A 20410-nucleotide genomic window follows, 5' to 3' on the forward strand; every position below is an offset into this window, starting at 1 on the left:
ACTGCTGGATTGGGTTTAGGCTGCAGGAGGACGGGTTATATGTAGGGGGGGGGGGGGTGGGGGTTAGAGTTAGACTGCAGAGTGGGGGAGGTTAGTTTTAAGCTGCAGAGAGGGGGGTTAGGGTTAAGCACCACTGGGGGAGTGTTAGGGCTAGGCACTAAGAGGGTTAAGTTTATGCTGTGGGAAGTGGGGGGTTAGGTTTAGGCACCACTGGGGGTAGGTTAGGGTTAGGCACCAACAGGGGAGGTTAGGGGTAGGCTGTGGACAAGGAGGGTTAGGGGGTAAGGGAGGCTGGTTAGGGTACCCTGCACACCCTTGTCGGCATTGCCGAGATCGGGATGCCGGGGTCGGTATACTGACCACCGGCATCCCGACTGCTGGCTTTTCATACTGACCCCTGTGCAAGGACTGAGACAACCACTTTGAGTGTCTTTAGATGCTCAAGTACCGCTTGGTGCGGTCGCACCATTGAAACTTGCACCAGCATTATGGAAGGTGCACTTTAGCCATCTGAATATGGCCTTAATGTGAATAATTCTGGTTCTGTGTGCGCAATCACTATCAGCAACATACCTGCGACACTCTGGAATGGATAAATGGATAATCTCCATGAGTCCGCTTAGCCATCTCCCTGTCACCGCTCAGGAATGCACAATACAGTTTCTAAATATTTCAGAGATTGTGCATCTTCCGTGTGTCTCAACAGCATCTGCAACTATGCCCACAAACTCTAGATGCATGTGCGTTGTGACTTAAACACTTTGCAGTGGTGGCTGTGGCCCCTTGTCTACAGCTCCTACCACACATTGCAGGGGGAGACAGTCAGCACATATAAACAAACACACATGAGATGTTGTGTGTAATATACTATGGGAGATAGAGAGACCATATTATCCCTTTTACCTGGGACGCTCATGGATTACACAGGTTCTGTGGCTGATTAAAACCAGCTGAAATGTAGGCTTGAAGTCAGCCAGCCACGCAACCTGTGTAATCCATGAGCGTCCCAAGTAAAAGGGATAATATGGTCACTCTATGGGAGATGTGTACTAAGCAGTGAAAAAAATGGAGAAGTGAGTGAGTGGAGAAGTTGCCCATGGCAACCAATCATCATTGAAGTAACATTTATAATTTGCATACTGTAAAATTATACAGAGAAGCTGATTGGTTGCCATGGGCAACTTCTCCACTGGCTCATTTCTCCACTCTTTTCACTGCTTAGTACATCTTCCCCTATATGCGGTAGGTTGCCTTACCCAGGGATCAGGAGCTGCCGCAGTGTGTATCACTGGCCTGCTGCTGCTGCTCAGAAGACATCACTAAACTTTGTACAATATAGACAAACATTTAACATTTAATATCATTACTATATACCAATCTGCTCAGTACTATCATCAGTTTAGCAAATAATCATATATTCACATATCAGCCTGTTTGTAGTCTGTGCTTGGTGCTATTCTCGGGATTCTCAGAGATCCTTCCTTGTCCTTTTCTTTTCCACTAGTTGTTCTACACCCTCTACAATAACTAATCCATATTGATATTTGCCCATCCTTTATATATCAATGCATATCTCTAAATTAATCCAATCCAAACCCTCATAACTAGAGAATCTAGTGTTACTTAAGTCTTCGTTCCTATGGATTTGTACTAATTTTTGGTCCTACTTTGTGTTTCAAAGTTTATACTACTGTAAGTGTATCTTTTGCCTGTGATTTCTATAATATATATTGTGATGAGAAAAATGATTAAATAACTAAAAAATACTAGTGAAAGAAGTCTTTTTGTGTATTATGTTTTTTATTACTTTCATATATTACTGTTCTTATCAGCAAGTGCAGTATAATTTTACATATATTACGCTGTGCGCCTATTATAATGTGTCAGTCAAGCTACTATACTCCCATGTGTATATATTTAATAGGTCTAACTAACCCTTTCCTCACTTCCATTCTTTCATACCCCCCACCTCCCTTTACTTTCCCATTAATACCTGAACTATATATCATACACCAGCACAGAATGTAAATCAAAAACATACAATTCTCAAGTAAACCAATATCAATTTAGGTTATAAAGTGTTACCAACGTCCATCTTTAGTGCAATTCGTACACATAGGCAAGACACTTTTCATATACATATATACTGTATCTAAGTGATGCCAATCTTTATATATGACCAAAAATTTTGGCATGTCTGCTTACCTAAGACCCTCAATATATATATATATATATATATATTCCTTATCTATATATAGATATCAACCATCTATCCCAGATTTTATGAAATGTATCTACTGCTTTCCTAGATGTAGATACAAACTTTTCATTGGATACTACACTATTTGTACAGCTATTTACATCAGGTCCATTATGAGCCATTCAGGAATGAACAACCATCATTTTTTCAATCGCACTTAGATTATTTACATACTGTCGAGACATATCATCCAATATTTCCTCATATATTACATATAAAATACATACTAAAGGGGTAAGGGCATCCGCAGGAATTCCTGTAGAAGCTATAATCCTTACCACTTCTAGCCAAAAAGTATTCACTATAGGACATGACCAAAGCATGTGCCAAAAGGTATCAGTATTCAATGCACACCTAGGGCAGTTGGCATCATTACGACCCCCTATTCTACAGAGTTGCACTGGGGTAATATAAACCCTATGTAAAATAAATAGATGTATCTGTTGAACACGGATTGTTGTAGTGGCCTCTTTAGCAGCTCTCAGGGCATATCCCCAAGTGTCTAGTGATATTGGTCCTAAATCTACCGCACATTTAGATTTGAGTACAGGAAGTGAATCAACATAATAAGCATAAGGCAATTTAGAATAAAACCCAGATATAGTACAAACTGAACCTGTAGATTTAAGAACTTTGCAAACAGGTTAATCCTGAATTAATGGGGGAGATTACCCAAATTGAGTCTTGCATGCATGACGAAGCTGTAGATATCTATAAAAGTGCACTGTGGGAACATTATATTCTACCTGTAGCTGTTAAAAGGCATTAAAACCCCCTGCTGAATATAATTGATCGGCTGTGCTTATTCCCCAAAAACCCCAGGCTTCTTAAATCTGTAATTGCGAAAATTCATGAAAATTACGAGTATAGGCAAGCGGTATACCAGGGTCCCATCCCTCCCCTTGCAACAAACGGTGAACTTGTCTCCAAATCATAATTGCATGCTTAACCACTGGCATATTAACTATAGCTACATTATCACTCAGTAATAGTTGTACTGGAGTTATACCAATATTCCTACTTGTCAATATTCTAGACAACAAAGAATCCCCATTAATATCATTAATCCAGTTCACCGTATGTGTCAACTGAGCTGCCATATAGTACAATCTAAATTTTGGAAAAGATAAACCTCCGGAATCTTGTGTTCTCGTTAACGTATCTAATTTAATTCTGACCCTTCGGCTATGCCACACCAGTGAAGATAGAATGCCTTCTATTTTACTAAAGATTTTTTGAGGCAAATAAACAGCAGAGTGCTGTAATACATACAGCAATTTGGGCAGCACTACCATTTTAACAAGATTTACTCTATCTGTAACAGTGAGTGGAAGTTTTCCCCATATCTTAATATGATTTTGTAAATATTCTATTTGTGGTTTTATATTTAAATTGACATATTGCAAGGGATTATTAGTTACCCAAATACCTAGAAATTAAAATGAGTAACCTAACAAAGCGGAGTGACCACCAAGGAATTTACTGAACAGCATCCCCTAAAGGGGAGAATGGAAGATTTATTCCAGTTAATAGACAACCAAGAGTATCCTTCAAATATATTGATAATATTCAATATATATGGCATAGTGGTTGAAAGATCCGAAACAAATAACAGAATATCGTCCGCATATAGGGCAATTTTGTCCATCCAGCTCCCCCAATTGAAAACCTTTAATCTGTGGGGAAGAGCATATAATACAGGCCAGGGGCTCCACTGCTAAAAGCAAAAAGTATCGGGGACAGCAGGCATCCTTGCCTCATTCCCCTTGTAAGAGAGAAGGCCGATGAAACATAACCATTTATGGAAACCCTTGCTGATGGGACTGAATATAGTAAGTTGACCCACCTAATAAAATGTGGGCCAATACCAAAGCAATCTAGTGTCCCCCACAGGAATGCCCACTCCACCGAATCAAATGCCTTAGCAGCATCAAGTGAAATTATTACAGAGGAGTCAGCATCCCGCGGGGAACCTGTAAATATGTAAAAAGATGTCTTAAATTAGATGTAGTAGACCTCCCAGGCATAAAGCCAGTTTGGTCTTCATGAACCAATTGTAATACCACTGAACTTAATCTAGTCGCCAAGATTTTCACTAAGATCTTGACATCTATAGACAGGAATGAAATTTGCCTATATGAATCCGTCTTTTCCGGATCTTTGCCTGGTTTCAGTAGTACAATAATCAAAGCTTCTGACATGGATGTAGGTAGGGACCCTGTCTCAAACAATTTATTGTACAAATTAAGCAATCTAGGAGCATAAAAATCTATATGTTTCTTATAGAGCTCTATAGGAATACCATCCAACCCCAGTGATTTACCTCCTAGAGATGATTTAATTGCCATTAGAGGTGATTCCCAAATTTCCCTTGCCTCAACCGATAGTGATGATAACAAGATATTATTCAAATAATCTCGTATCTCTGATGTAGTTTTCTGTAGCCTTGTACTATACAGATTTTTATAGTAAATCACAAATTCCTCCACTATTTCAGGGGTTGTCGTATAAGTAATACCCTCCATATTGCAAATTGCTGTCACCATACTTACAGCCCTATCTACCCCTGCCAACTTTGCTAAAAATGTCCTGATCTATCTCCATCCGCAGAGTATCTATGTTGTGTATATAGAAGGTGATATTTAGCTTTATACTCTAAGCATTTACACCATTCCCTCTGGGCTCTCAACCATATCTCCTTAGAATAACTGAGATTATAATTTAAATACTGTATTTCTAAAGATCTACATGTCACCGCCAGCTCTAAGAGTGCTCTACCTGCAGCTTTAAGAGTTGACACAGCTCTAATTAACGTACCACGTAAGAATGCCTTTAAAGCATCCCATAAAACATGTATGGGTGCCGTATCCACATTTATTTCCATAAACTCTTTCCATGTCAATTCCACTCCATTGCTCAATTGTGTCGTCCAAAAAGGATTACATTTCCAAAATTATTTACCACTAGGGCCTCCCAGATCCAACTCCAAAATTATAGGTGAATGGTCTGAGATGCCCCTGGTTTCGTATTGAATATTTTTGACCCTAGGTATTAAACATCTAGATATTAAAGCTAGGTCAATCCTAGAAAAAGATGAATATGTACTGGAGAAGCAGGAGAACAAATATTTGGATGACCCACCCTCCACACATCCAATAAATCTAAGCTCTCCAGTAACGATGCAAAACTCCCCTGTCTGGTATATACTTTAGAACCAGAAGTGCTCACTTTATCTAAAGCCGGATTAATAACATTATTAAAGTCGCCTATACATATTGCAGAAATATTAGGGTACTGTGCCATAAATTCAGGCACTTTTCTCTAAACTTCAGATGAATAGGGTGGTGGAATATAAACAGTCAGTATAAACAATGACATAGAATAAATCTGAGACTTCAGAAAAACAAAACAAATCTACCCCATTGATCAATTTGGGCCTGCTCCAGAACAAACGGGACAGATCTTCGTATCAGTATGTAGACACCTTTGGCATGGGACATATATGTAGAATGGTATGTCCAACTCACCCAAGACTTTTTAGAGGCCAGCGTTTTAGCCCCCACCAGATGGGTCTCCATAAGGCATATAATATCTGCAGTATAGCGTTTATAATGATGTATCACCAGCGATTGTTTAATTTTATCGTTTAGGCCCCTTACATTTCATGATAGAATTATAAATCGGGTCATTGCCATACTTTAACCCAGATATATAATCTGTTCATCATCATACGTTATGCAAATTATAATATAGTAACGATACATGCACATTGACAAACACCCCGCCATCCCCATCACCCCCCTCCCTGTATACCTGCCCAGACATTGGCATACCCATTCCCTTAGTCCCCTCCCTAGAAAACAATCATACTAAGAACAATAGGCAAAAAATTCAGTGACTATAAAACAAGGCCAACGTTGCTCTGTAGTCAACATTGTAAGTACGTTAGCCTCCCCAAACCTAAAACATATTACATAGAAAAGCAAGTTATTACAACATTTACATAATTAAGTCTAAACTTAATGCAGAGGTCACTTTCAACACATTTATCTTTAGAGAAATAGAGGAAATAAAATCCCCTAATTGTAAGCCGCTAATACCTTTCGCGCTAATGCCTTTCTGCTAATGCCAGCGATCTAACCACAGCGCAGCCTCACGTGGTGTAGTAAAAAATGTAGGGTTATATTTATTAAGATTCGTATTTCTGCCGATTTCAGCCGACATCAACCTTGGCTGACATCGGCAGTGTGAGATTGCTACTTTTTGAAAGAAAACACGGTTATTTACTAAACTACTGTGTTTTTTCAATTCGAGTTCACCGATGTCGAAGTAATTTGTATTGCCGGCAGTGTTTTATGGGAGAGAATAGAAAAACCCTTCCAGACTTAACATAATGAAGCCTGGACGGATCAGTGAGATCCGCGCAGGGCTTCATTGTGTACAGTATGTGAAAAAGTTAAAAAAATAAATAAATGTGTAGGGTTCCCCCCTCCTAAGCATAACCAGTTTCGGGCTCTTTGAGCCGGTCCTGGTTGTTAAAATAACAGGGAAAAATTGCGTCTTGGTCCGGTCTTGGTTCCAAAAATACGGGGGACAATAGAAGTAAGTGTCCCCCATATTTTTGAAACCAGCACCAGGCTCCACTAGCCAGGGACATAATGCCACAGCTGGACACACATATATGTTGGTCCCTGTGGCTGTGGCACTAACCCCCCAACTAGTCACCCCTGGCCAGGGTTCTCTGGGGGAGCGGAGACCCCTTAAATCTAGGAGTCCCTCCTCCAGGCACCCAAGGGCCAGGAGTGAAGCACAAGGCTAGTTATACTTAGGAGGGGGGACCCCATCAATTTTCTTTTTGATTTTTAACTATTTCAGACACTTTTACACAGAGAAGCATGCACGGATCTCACTGATCAAATGCATGACTCTCCAAACACGCCAGCCAATAGCAGTTCTATTTGAAAGTTCTATTTTTGTACGAATTCCATACTTTTCCGGCAGTGTTTGGCTATTTTCAGCAGTGATTGAGAATACAAATTCTTAGTAAATTACCGTGTAAATTGTATAAAATAACAGCCGAGTTTGACCGATGGTCTATTGAGTCATATTTGTGTGGACAGCAGTGTATCTCAAAATGAATACCCCAAACACTGCCGAGATTTGTGTTAGTAAATTCCCGAGATGCCACTTAAGAAAAAAAAAACTCAAATGGATTCGGGACCTTAGTAAGTTTCCACCAAATTCTTTCCTTCGGCCACAACCCTCAATCTAGGTGGAAACATCATAGCATATTGCAAATTACAGTATGCTCTCTAAGACATTGTTTGATCGGGATAAATTGTGCCCGATCCTTATGTACTTCTAGTGCAAAATCTGGGAACACTAATATTATAGAGCCATTCCACAGTAGAGGCCCCTTGATACGTGCCAAATTCAGGATAGCGTCCCGGTCACGAAAAGTTAGGAATTTTGCAATCATAATATGCGGGGGTGCAACAGGAGGCTGAGGGTGCATTAGGATCAGTAGCGGATCTTGCCACAGGCAAGCAGGACTTTTGCCTGGGGCGCCGCCTTCCAGATGGCGCCAGCGCCACACCATGGCAAGATCCACAACTGCTGTGCCCCCCGCTGCCCGCTGTGTCCCCCGGCTGTGTACCCCTGTGAAGGGAACTAGACGCTACGCGCCTAGTTTCCCTTCATGGAGAGGACCTTTGCTGTGCGGTGCGCGATGACGTCATCGCGCACCGCTCAGCATTTCAGTGGTGGTACTCTACTGTACAGGGGGCGTAACTGACCACGCCCCCTTTATGAAGCCACACCCCTATTTCCCGCCCGGGTCACAAGAAGGGCTAGAACCGGCCCTGATTGGGATTCTGTGTGCTCTCTCAATGGTGAAAAATGGTGTAAAAGATTCTACTCCAAACAATTCTATTAAACATTTCTCAAAAACTTTTTCAGAGTTATTGGCTTTTTCCTTTTCTAGCAACCCCACAAAATGCAAGTTATTCCTCCTTAATCGTCCTTCCATGTTTAACATTTAATTAATTGACTATCAAATGAGGTTAGGCATTAGCATAATGGCAATACTTTATCTTCCAAATTAGATGTCCAGGCATCAAGCTCCCCAACTCTTTCTCTGACTTTTTTCAAATCATGATGAATTAAAATCAGAGGTGATGAACCAGGATGGGTCGTTGGAGGGGTCTCCTCATCTCTATCTGGCTTTGCCGATTTACTACTCGGGGTTCGTGCATACCGAGTCAATTTGGTTTTTCCTCATTAGTACTGAGGGTATAGAATCAAATAGTATAATTAGGCCAAAGCAAAATGTTATTTATGGCCCAATCAGCTTTACTTTATATTAAATATTTAAGTAAAATATCCCCTTAGCCATGGTCCTTTAGCAAAAACTATAGCCTGATTGTAGCATTCAGCAAAGTTTTAATTTACTTTGGTGTATGTAAACCACTGTAACAGGCATTGTAGTATATAAATGAAAAAAAAAAAAAGAGAAACAAGAAAAAAAAATATTCCTGCATAAGCAGTCTCAGCCTGGGGCAACACAGCAAACAGCCCTCTGCTCCATTTTAGGTAGCCCACTGCCAGTCTTCCATAGTTTTTCACAGCCAAAAGGATTCAGCCCAACTGACTAACAGCCGGTGGCAGACAAGCGCTGAGGTAACCAGATCCACAACCTCCCAGAACGCCGGCAGCGGCAACAGGTGGGCAATGGTTTCAGCCAATTCCTGAGGCTCCAGCAGTGTTAGCAGGGAGTGAGGGTGTCACAGACATTATTTCAGGGCTCCAGCAGTGCGAGCAGGGAGTGAGGGTGTCACAGACATTTTTCCAAGGCCCCACAGCGCTAGCAGGGGTTAAAGGTGTCTCAGCCAATTCCCAGGGCTCCAGCAACACTAGCAGGGGGTGAGGGCATCTCAGCCGCATCCCAGAGCGACAGCACCAACAGCAGCAGCAGATGGCTATGCACAGCCACACACAACTATCCCCTGGGGACCCACGGACACAGAGGCACTGGGTCCAGTGGCACTCCAGCATGCCGGCAGCTACAGCAGGAGGAAAACGACCATGCACGGCCACACTCTGCTGGCCATGCCATGCTGCCAGCAGAAGCAGAACCACAAGCCCAGAGCATGACACAGCCGGACCTCTCCATTCCCTCACCGCCAGTCCATATACCACTGCCGCATGGGGATAACAGCTTCATATTTTAACCTGCTTTCCCCTAGCTTTTTCAAGGTTTTAAGGGCTCAAGGAGGCACACAGAGTAATCATCCAGGATCACTGGGACAGAGAGTACCCACATGCAGCTGTTACTCCATGTCCTGCTTAGTCATGCCCACCCAGGAGCCAGCATTTTGGTGTCACCCATTGGTGGGTGAACCAGAGGCACGGTCCACACCCCCTTGCACCCCTACCCCCGTGATGCCACTGTAAAGTATTATAATATTTTATCTTAGTAACAATGTAACATAGTAACGTAGAATTTGATGGCACTTGGCCCATCTAGTCTGCTCATGTACATGCACACATGTACACACTATGGTTCATTTTTGTAGAGAGCAAATAACCCTACTAGTCAATTTTTGGATTGCGGGAGGAAACCAGAGAGCCCGGAGGAAACCCACACAAATGCAGGGAGAATATAGGAACTCCACACAGTTAGGGCCATGTTGGGAATTGAACTCATGACCTCAGTGCTGTGAGGCAGTAATGCTAACCATTACACATTCCATACTGCCTTTACTCCTTTTTGATTCACAAATAAGAATTGAGGCAGCACTTATAGAAAAACAGATGGATTGTCTAATAAAACACACATTTATTGTATTAAAAATAGTACATGTAATTACAATGATTAAAAATTAATGAATTATTCATCAATTTACACTGCATCAATAAAAGGTACTAGTCACCACAATTGATTGTGTACCACATTGTGCTTGTTCCTAATGTTCACACAGGACCTTTGTAAATGGTCAAAGTGGACGATAGTAGGTTGCTTAAGACTGAGAGCGCAGTCTCAGGAATGGGGAATCTTGTTTCCACCGCTGGAGGATAGATAGTCCCAATTGTTAATTGCAAACAGGAGGGTCCTCAAAATACATGCGGTGGCTCTTGTGAAAGTCCGATCCTTATAAGCAAATGACATCCAAAAAGATGTTTTGTAGGTCCTGTGATGGTCCAGGCAATAACAGTCGTTCGAGTGGATTGTGGTGACAAAAAGATGCGTTTCGCAGCTGGCACACCTTTTAAAAAGCAGCAGTGCCAGCTGCGATACGCGTCAGATGTGCGCCTCTTTGTCATCACAATCCACCCGAATTAATTACTTTAGGTAGCAGCTTCTCTTTAGAATCACACCCAAAATAGCACCCTATTCCAACCACGGTTGGTTTTCCTTATTGGTTCAGTTAATGACTTACATGATCTAATTCAAACTTATATTCTTCTTGGGGATAGGTGGATTTACAGTATGTACTGACAATTTGTTTTGGTATTTATAAATATAGGACCAGCATATGACCTTACCTTCTGTGAGGTCAGGGATTCTTCCCTGGTGATACTGTGGAAGGAACCTATTTATTCTGGAAACAGCCCTGTTGTGGGTTATTTTGTTGAATACAAAGACGTGGATGAAGAACTGTGGACAAGAGTGAACCAGACAGCAACAGCAAACCGCTACCTAAAGGTACAGATATTTGCTAGATGTACAGTATACTGTAGTTATGCACAAATTACTGAAATGTTCCCAAATGAAGGGGGAAGACCGATTCCCCATTCCAATAATGTGTCACTATAGGAGTGAACCTTTGCTCCAGAATACACCATATATATTTTTTGCATTGGAAAAAGCTACTTTTTATAATTCTAGATGGAAGAAAGCTAAACTGAAAACAGCTGACTGAAAGAAATCAGCATACCCACACTATACATGAATACATTGGACGCTTACTTTTTGAGTACACTTACGCACAGATTCTGCACACCACACCATTACAGTATACTTTCTCACAGCATGACATTTAGAACTGTCATATATTGCAGGGTTTATTAGAGCCATGAGCACATGAGGAATGCCATTCTAGTTATACTGGCCCTAGATAAAGGCACATAAGGGTCCGGATGTAATGAGGGCCAAGATCTGGAGCCACCACTACTTGTAAGTGATTGCCCCTTTAAAAAATGTCAGAGAACGGACGACATCTCGCACCTCCGGCGATCTCGGGCGTCATCCGATCTACATGGTGATTTAGTGATGGACATTAAAGCTGTCTGTTTGCATATTCACAACAAGCATCTGTACTTTTACATATCTACATCAGTATTTACATTTACATGCACCTTAAGATATGTGCAACCTTAAATATAGAATATAGATGTGTCTACTGTACCTATCCTGTGTACAGTAGTCACAGAATCTATAAGAATATAAAAGCATATACTCCAAACTTAGGAGTAACCCAAAAAAGAGACATATTAGAGAGACATGCTTATCTTGCTTCCGGACACCCTTACTGTACTGTTCTGAATCCCTGTGATCTGGGTCCCAAAGTGCAACGGGTCAGAAGGCTTAGATACAGTGTCTGAAGCTCATATTACTTTCACAAGTTATTTGAGTGTGCAGTACAGTTAATGTCACTTGTGTAGCGTGCTTGCTTAGTGCAAATGCACTCCAACACTAAATCATTCCCCATAGTGTTCAAAGCATTATACTATATGCAGAGTGTGGAAGTATTGCATAGAGTATTTAGCATTATTTTAAATGTACTGTACAGTAGTAGAAATGTAATATAACCAAGAATTGCTTACTATTAGGTATATAATGTAGATTCATGGTATGTAACACTCGGAGGGTGTTGTTGTGTGATTTAATATACAGTATATTATGAGTGTGACACAGCGTCATACTGTAGTGTAGAGCATGTACTAGGAGAGGCTTGCGTGATATGTATAAGGGGTGTAAGAGGTGCAATTTTACATGTAATATGGGGGAGATGCTGTAAGAAGGGTACTTCTTCTGACACACACACACATACATACATACATATATATATACATACATACATACATACATACATACACTGTGGCAGTCGCATCAAACCGCCCCTCTCGACATGTCAGGTCATGGGTGACTCAGCTACGCTGGGCGTTTTTTCAGCTCATTGGCCCTCATTCAGCTTCAGTAGCAGTTTTGCTAAAAAAACAACACTGCTCCTGCATATTGGGGGTAATTCCAAGTTGATCGCAGCAGGATATTTTTTAGCAGTTGGGCAAAACCATGTGCACTGCAGGGGAGGCAGATATAACATGTGCAGAGAGAGTTAGATTTGGGTGGGTTATTTTATTTCTGTGCAGGGTAAATACTGGCTGCTTTATTTTTACACTGTAAATTAGATTGCAGATTGAACACACCACACCCAAATCTAACTCTCTCTGCACATGTTATATCTGCCTCCCCTGCAGTGCACATGGTTTTGCCCAACTGCTAAAAAAAATCCTGCTGCGATCAACTTGGAATTACCCCCATAATCACATGCTGGGGGCCTCCCAGCACACAGCAAACTTGGAGCATTTACTAATAGCATGTTAACATTACCAACGCTTCTCCGTCATATTGATTTTTCATGTCATGTTTTGGTTCTGATGATGATGTCAAGGTCAAGGAACTGGAAGAAGGAAAAACATATGTTTTCCAAATCCGTGCTGTGAATGCGTCTGGCATTGGTAAACCGTCTGATATTTCTGAGCCAATTCTTGTCCATGCAAGACCAGGTATGTCTGTAAGGAATTCAAAGTTGATAAAGCAAAATATAATTAGGAGGAATAGTTTAGCAAGACACAATGGGGGTCATCCAGATCTGATTGCTGCTGTGGGCGTTCGCACAGCGGGCGATCAGTTACTAACTGCGCATGCGTATGCACCACAATGCGCATGCGAGTCAGACAGCAACAAAGGGCATCACTGTTCAGTGATGGATGGTGCGAAAAATCCGTTCGCATGTGCGTTCTCAAGGTGAATGACAGGAGGAAGCCGTTTGTGGGTGGTAATTGACTGTTTACTGGGAGTTTCCAGAAAAACGCAGGCGTGTCCAATTGTTTTCAGGGAGGGTGTCTGACGTCAGCTCCGGCCCCAGTCAGCCTGATGTGCTCGCACTGTAGGAGTAAGTCCTGGGCTGCACACAGTCTGCACAAAGTGGATTTTAGTAGCTCAGCGTACACATAGGATCGCTCACTTGCACAGCGAATATATACTCCCCCTGCAGGTGGCGACTTTCTGAACGCAGGACAGCAAGATTAGCAGATTAGCGATCAGATCTGAATCACCCCCAATGTTTCATGTTGATTTCCTTTACAAATGTATAATACTTTCTAAACTCCTGTATACACATATATATGTACACTAGGGGGTAAATTTACTAAAGTGGAGATTTTTAGAACTGGTGATGTTGCCCATAGCAACCAATCAGATTATATCTAGTATCTGCTAGAAGCAGCTAGATAAATGGTAAGTAGAATCTGATTGGTTGCCATGGGCAACATCACCAGTTCTAAAAATCTCCCACCTTAGTAAATTTACCCCCAGGCTGTCTACAGTACTTTATGACACTGATGGCCCACTCACACCAGTGACTAGAATGTATCATGCATTGCTTAGAATAAGTTAGCACATACATAGTAGTGCTGTCTAGAACTCAAACAACTAATTCAAATTAATGATTAATAATGATTAATGATTCTGTAAGGCAATTATTTGCAAAACAGTAGAAATGAATGCCATGGATATATTGTCATGGAAATTAGCAAATTTGCATTTAAGATTTATATTTGGAACTAACCCATAAATGTTGCCTATGTGCATAGTACATATGTCAGTAAAACAGAGCCCTCTGGTTTGCTACCATGTATATCTTGCATGAACTGTTTTGTGACCACTGCTTCCATTAGAAGAACAATGCTATAGGAGCCATCACTGTTTTCTAAATGCCAGGTGTTCAGGAGATCACTGCAGGAGTGGACGAAGAAGGAAACATTTACATGTCATACAATTGCGCTGAAATATCAGAAGCCTCTCAGTTTTCGTGGTGCAAAGCCTATGAGGAAATTAGCGATGACCAAAAATTCAAGACTGAAACTATTGGAGAAAAGTAAGTATTGGAAACTAATTCTGACCTCATTGTACTTATACATACTGAAAAAGTTACATATTTATTGACTACATGTGTGCATCTTCTTTTAATTTATTTTTAGTTCCAAATTGTACTTTAAAAACCCAGACAAGGATGATTTGGGAACATACTCGGTGGCCGTGAGTGATACCGATGGCATTTCATCTAGCTATGTGATGGAAGCAGAAGGTAAGAGGAGTTATTATTGCTATTAATATTATTTATTTATATAGCGCCCAATATTATGCAGCACTGTATTGGGAAAATGTAATCATTCCCATTAGTCCCTGCCCAATTGGAGCTTACAGTCTGAATTCTCTAACACAATAGCACATACATGCAGACACTACTGTAGGATCAGTGGCGTATCTATAATGGGTACAGGGGGGTTCACACGGAACACCCTGCACCCATTTCTTCAATACTCACCATTCCAGAGTCTTGCAACGGCAGTGGCAGCACTGCAAAATCTTTGGGAAAATTGGTGCATTGACCATTTTTCCTGCTTTTTGCGCATATGCAGTAGGGAAATCACCAGGAAAATGGCATCTGCACCATTACCTCGGAGACCTGCACATGCGCAGTCAACACTGGCACAGAGCCATAGTCAGCTAGTGTTCACTGCAGGGCTACCAGATAGAGAGGAGAGGGCCAGGATGGAGAATGCACATGGGCCCACTCCTCTTGATACACCCTGTGTATTGCTGATTTCTGTTAGCAACTAATTAACATACCAGAGTGGTTTTGGACTGTGGGAGGAAGATACTGAGAAATATTCAGGGGACTAAATTAGATGTGGGAGAAATTGATGATTTATGCTTTTTTATTTTTTTTTAAAAAGGCAACTGCAAAAGTAACATATTTAAGCTGGGTACACATTAGGCGATCTGTGTACCAAGCCGAAGGCAGATGCAAAGGAATGATATATCCTGCGACTGCACAATATATTGTTTCCCCGCCGCTTCGAAATGCATGGGATTATCAGACACATCATCAGATTGGCTGCATGTACAGCAGATCTAAATATGCGACAGACAACCCACAGGAGTACACAATAGTGCGTACACATTTGATGATTTTAACTATTTCTCATTCCAGTGCGTCAGAAATCGGGGCAATCGTTCAAAAAATAATTTAATGTGTACCCAGGATAACACTGATATGCTGAGTCTTAATATCCATGCAAATCAGCATATATGTGTGTATGCATAAAGCATGATGATACACAAGTATTTCATTATGCTATTAAAACACCAGTCATCATTATCATCAACATCATCATCTTGTTAAAAAAAAAAAATTCTTAAAAGGAAAACAGCATTGCCCTCGTACTGTTTCATTCTCCAAAAATGTTGCAAGCACTAGTTCTGTAGCCTGCAGTATTCTGGCATTGGAAACACCAGGAGGACAGACAGCATGGGGAAAAAGGCACTGCCCGGCACTAGGCAACAGCCTGGACTAGTGACCACAATTATAGGGAAACCCATTCAGCACTATTATAAGATATGGTTAAAAGAACAGACTTATTAAGTGCTAATAAATATATTAATGTACCTGCTTATACATATTTTGGTTTTGTTGACTTACTTTTCTTTTATAGGAATCTAAGAAATTACATTCTAAATTGATTAATCAGGTTATAAAATATTCTATGAAATGCTGTTTTAGACAGAGCCAGCAGTGCAGCACACCCCTAGGATAGTCCCCTGCTTTGTTCTTCTGATAGCAGAGGGGGGAGGGGGGGGGGGCAGCAAGGGAAGGAAGCGGCTTCACTAGGCCCCTACTCAAATATAGCTATGGGGCCTGGCAAGGCGAGTCAGATGGTTTAAGATAAACAGAATACTAAAATACAAACTAAAGGCAATATATGCAGAGAAGCAAAGATAATGGGCGGGACGTAATGGAGTCCGAGACCACCTGACGTGTGGGATCCCGACCGAACTCACACAGTTTTTTAAAGGGGCAGTCATTTACAAGGCAAAACCATGCCTTGTAAATGATTACCCCTTTAAGAAAAACATCCGAGTTTGACCAGCATCCTGTACGTTGGGTGAACTCGGACTTCATAACATCCCGCCCTATATATTTTTAGACAAATTGGGATGGGTTTTATTATTACCTTTTAGCAATACGAAATATGTAAATATTGTCACAATGTAAAGTATGATAATCAGATGTTTTTAATGTTTCTATTGATTGCAGTGTTTGTGCTTTTTTTATAACGATGAAGATTAATACTCTGGGTGGGATGTAATGAAGTCCGAGTTCGGCGGCTGTGCGGCATGTTGGCCAAACTTGTATGTTTTGTACAAGTGGGAATAATGTACAAGGAATGGTTTAGCCTTGTACATGATTGCCCCCTTAAAAAAAAAGTCTGAGTTCGGCCGGCATCCCGCACAGCCTCCAAACTCGGGCTTCATTACATCCAGGCCTACATGTGCAGTCTTTAACGATATCAACAAACTAATTTGTTTATTTTCTAGAACTTGAACGTCTGATGGCTCTAAGTCATGAAATAAGAAATCCCAGTAAGTAGAACATTTAATGATTTTTGCAACTGTCTCAGCTAATGCTATGATGTTTAGCTTCTTGCATTTGCCAGGAAAAATTAACAAAGCACAACAGCAAAACAACTATACATTAGAGATGTGCACTTGAAATTTTTACGGGTTTTGTGTTTTGGTTTTGGGTTCGGTTCCGCGGCCGTGTTTTGGGTTTGACCGCGTTTTGGCAAAACCTCACCGAAATTTTTTTTGTCGGATTCGGGTGTGTTTTGGATTCGGGTGTTTTTTTCAAAAAACCCTAAAAAACAGCTTAAATCATAGAATTTGGGGGTCATTTTGATCCCAAAGTATTATTAACCTCAAAAACCATAATTTCCACTCATTTTCAGTCTATTCTGAACACCTCACACCTCACAATATTATTTTTAGTCCTAAAATTTGCACCGAGGTCGCTGGATGACTAAGCTAAGCGACCCAAGTGGCCGACACAAACACCTGGCCCATCTAGGAGTGGCACTGCAGTGTCACGCAGGATGGCTCTTCCAAAAAACACTCCCCAAACAGCACATGACGCAAAGAAAAAAAGAGGCGCAATGAGGTAGCTGTGTGAGTAGGCTAAGCGACCCTAGTGGCCGACACAAACACCTGGCCCATCTAGGAGTGGCACTGCAGTGTCACGCAGGATGGCCCTTCCAAAAAACACTCCCCAAACAGCACATGACGCAAAGAAAAAAAGAGGCACAATGAGGTAGCTGTGTGAGTAAGCTAAGCGACCCTAGTGGCCGACACAAACACCTGGCCCACCTAGGAGTGGCACTGCAGTGTCACGCAGGATGGCCCTTCCAAAAAACACTCCCCAAACAGCACATGACGCAAAGAAAAATGAAAGAAAAAAGAGGTGCAAGATGGAATTGTCCTTGGGCCCTCCCACCCACCCTTATGTTGTATAAACAGGACATGCACACTTTAACCAACCCATCATTTCAGTGACAGGGTCTGCCACACGACTGTGACTGAAATGACTGGTTGGTTTGGACCCCCACCAAAAAAGAAGCAATTAATCTCTCCTTGCACAAACTGGCTCTACAGAGGCAAGATGTCCACCTCATCATCATCCTCTGATATATCACCGTGTACATCCCCCTCCTCACAGATTATCAATTCGTCCCCACTGGAATCCACCATCTCAGCTCCCTGTGTACTTTGTGGAGGCAATTGCTGCTGGTCAATGTCTCCACGGAGGAATTGATTATATTTCATTTAATGAACATCATCTTCTCCACATTTTCTGGAAGTAACCTCGTACGCCGATTGCTGACAAGGTGAGCGGCGGCACTAAACACTCTTTCGGAGTACACACTTGTGGGAGGGCAACTTAGGTAGAATAAAGCCAGTTTGTGCAAGGGCCTCCAAATTGCCTCTTTTTCCTGCCAGTATAAGTACGGACTGTCTGACGTGCCTACTTGGATGCGGTCACTCATATAATCCTCCACCATTCTTTCAATGGGGAGAGAATCATATGCAGTGACAGTAGACGACATGTCCGTAATCGTTGTCAGGTCCTTCAGTCCGGACCAGATGTCAGCATCAGCAGTCGCTCCAGACTGCCCTGCATCACCGCCAGCGGGTGGGCTCGGAATTCTGAGCCTTTTCCTCGCACCCCCAGTTGCGGGAGAATGGGAAGGAGGAGATGTTGACAGGTCGCGTTCCGCTTGACTTGACAATTTTCTCACCAGCAGGTCTTTGAACCCCAGCAGACTTGTGTCTGCCGGAAAGAGAGATCCAAGGTAGGTTTTAAATCTAGGATCGAGCACGGTGGCCAAAATGTAGTGCTCTGATTTCAACAGATTGACCACCCGTGAATCCTTGTAAAGCGAATTAAGGGCTCCATCCACAAGTCCCACATGCCTAGCGGAATCGCTCTGTGTTAGCTCCTCCTTCAATGTCTCCAGCTTCTTCTGCAAAAGCCTGATGAGGGGAATGACCTGACTCAGGCTGGCAGTGTCTGAACTGACTTCACGTGTGGCAAGTTCAAAGGGCAGCAGAAACTTGTACAACGTTGCAATCATTCTCCACTGCGCTTGAGACTGGTGCATTCCACCTCCTATATCGTGCTCAATTGTATAGGCTTGAATGGCCTTTTGCTGCTCCTCCAACCTCTGAAGCATATATAGGGTTGAATTCCACCTCGTTACCACTTCTTGCTTCAGATGATGGCAGGGCAGGTTCAGGCGTTTTTGGTGGTCCTCCAGTCTTCTGTACGTGGTGCCTGTACGCCGAAAGTGTCCCGCAATTCTTCTGGCCACCGACAGCATCTCTTGCACGCCCCTCTCGTTTTTTAAATAATTCTGCACCACCAAATTCAAGGTATGTGCAAAACATGGGACGTGCTGGAATTTGCCCATATTTAATGCACACACAATATTGCTGGCATTGTCCGATGCCACAAATCCACAGGAGAGTCCAATTGGGGTAAGCCATTCCGCGATGATCTTTCTCAGTTGCCGTAAGAGGTTTTCAGCTGTGTGCGTATTCTGGAAACCGGTGATACAAAGCGTAGCCTGCCTAGGAAAGAGTTGGCGTTTGCGAGATGCTGCTACTGGTGCCGCCGCTGCTGTTCTTGTGGCGGGAGTCCATACATCTACCCAGTGGGCTGTCACAGTCATATAGTCCTGAGCCTGCCCTGCTCCACTTGTCCACATGTCCGTGGTTAAGTGGACATTGGGTACAGCTGCATTTTTTAGGACACTGGTGACTCTTTTTCTGAGGTCTGTGTACATTTTCGGTATCGCCTGCCTAGAGAAATGGAACCTAGATGGTATTTGGTACCGGGGACACAGTACCTCCAACAAGTCTCTAGTTGGCTCTGCAGTAATGATGGATACTGGAACCACGTTTCTCACCACCCAGGATGCCAAGGACTCAGTTATCCGCTTTGCAGCAGGATGACTGCTGTGATATATCATCTTCCTCGCAAAGGACTGTTGGACAGTCAATTGCTTGGTGGAAGTAGTAAAAGTGGTCTTACGACTTCCCCTCTGGGATGACCATCGACTCCCAGCAGCAACAACAGCAGCGCCAGCAGCAGTAGGCGTTATACGCAAGGATGCATCGGAGGAATCCCAGGCAGGAGAGGACTCGTCAGAATTGCCAGTGACATGGCCTGCAGGACTATTGGCATTCCTGGGTAAGGAGGAAATTGACACTGAGGGAGTTGGTGGGGTGGTTTGCGTGAGCTTGGTTACAAGAGGAAGGGATTTACTGGTCAGTGGACTGCTTCCGCTGTCGCCCAAAGTTTTTGAACTTGTCACTGACTTATTATGAATGCGCTGCAGGTGACGTATAAGGGAGGATGTTCCGAGGTGGTTAACGTCCTTACCCCTACTTATTACAGCTTGACAAAGGCAACACATGGCTTGACAAATGTTGTCCGCATTTCTGTTGAAAAACTTCCACACCGAAGA

The 20410-nt window shown here is 42.4% G+C and overlaps 1 protein-coding gene across 2 annotated transcripts in view; it reads left to right on the forward strand.

Moving 5' to 3' along the window:
• MYOM2 (myomesin 2) overlaps positions 1–20410 on the forward strand; it is a 226877-nt gene that overhangs the window by 140524 nt on the left and 65943 nt on the right. For both annotated transcript variants that reach the window (XM_063916675.1, XM_063916676.1), the window contains 5 exons: positions 10786–10964; positions 12934–13048; positions 14265–14421; positions 14525–14631; positions 16926–16970. In XM_063916675.1, the coding sequence (XP_063772745.1) occupies positions 10786–10964; positions 12934–13048; positions 14265–14421; positions 14525–14631; positions 16926–16970 (603 nt within the window). The remainder of the gene's footprint in view (positions 1–10785; positions 10965–12933; positions 13049–14264; positions 14422–14524; positions 14632–16925; positions 16971–20410) is intronic.

Source organism: Pseudophryne corroboree, chromosome 4, assembly GCF_028390025.1.
Source record: "Pseudophryne corroboree isolate aPseCor3 chromosome 4, aPseCor3.hap2, whole genome shotgun sequence".
Lineage (NCBI taxonomy): Eukaryota > Metazoa > Chordata > Amphibia > Anura > Myobatrachidae > Pseudophryne > Pseudophryne corroboree.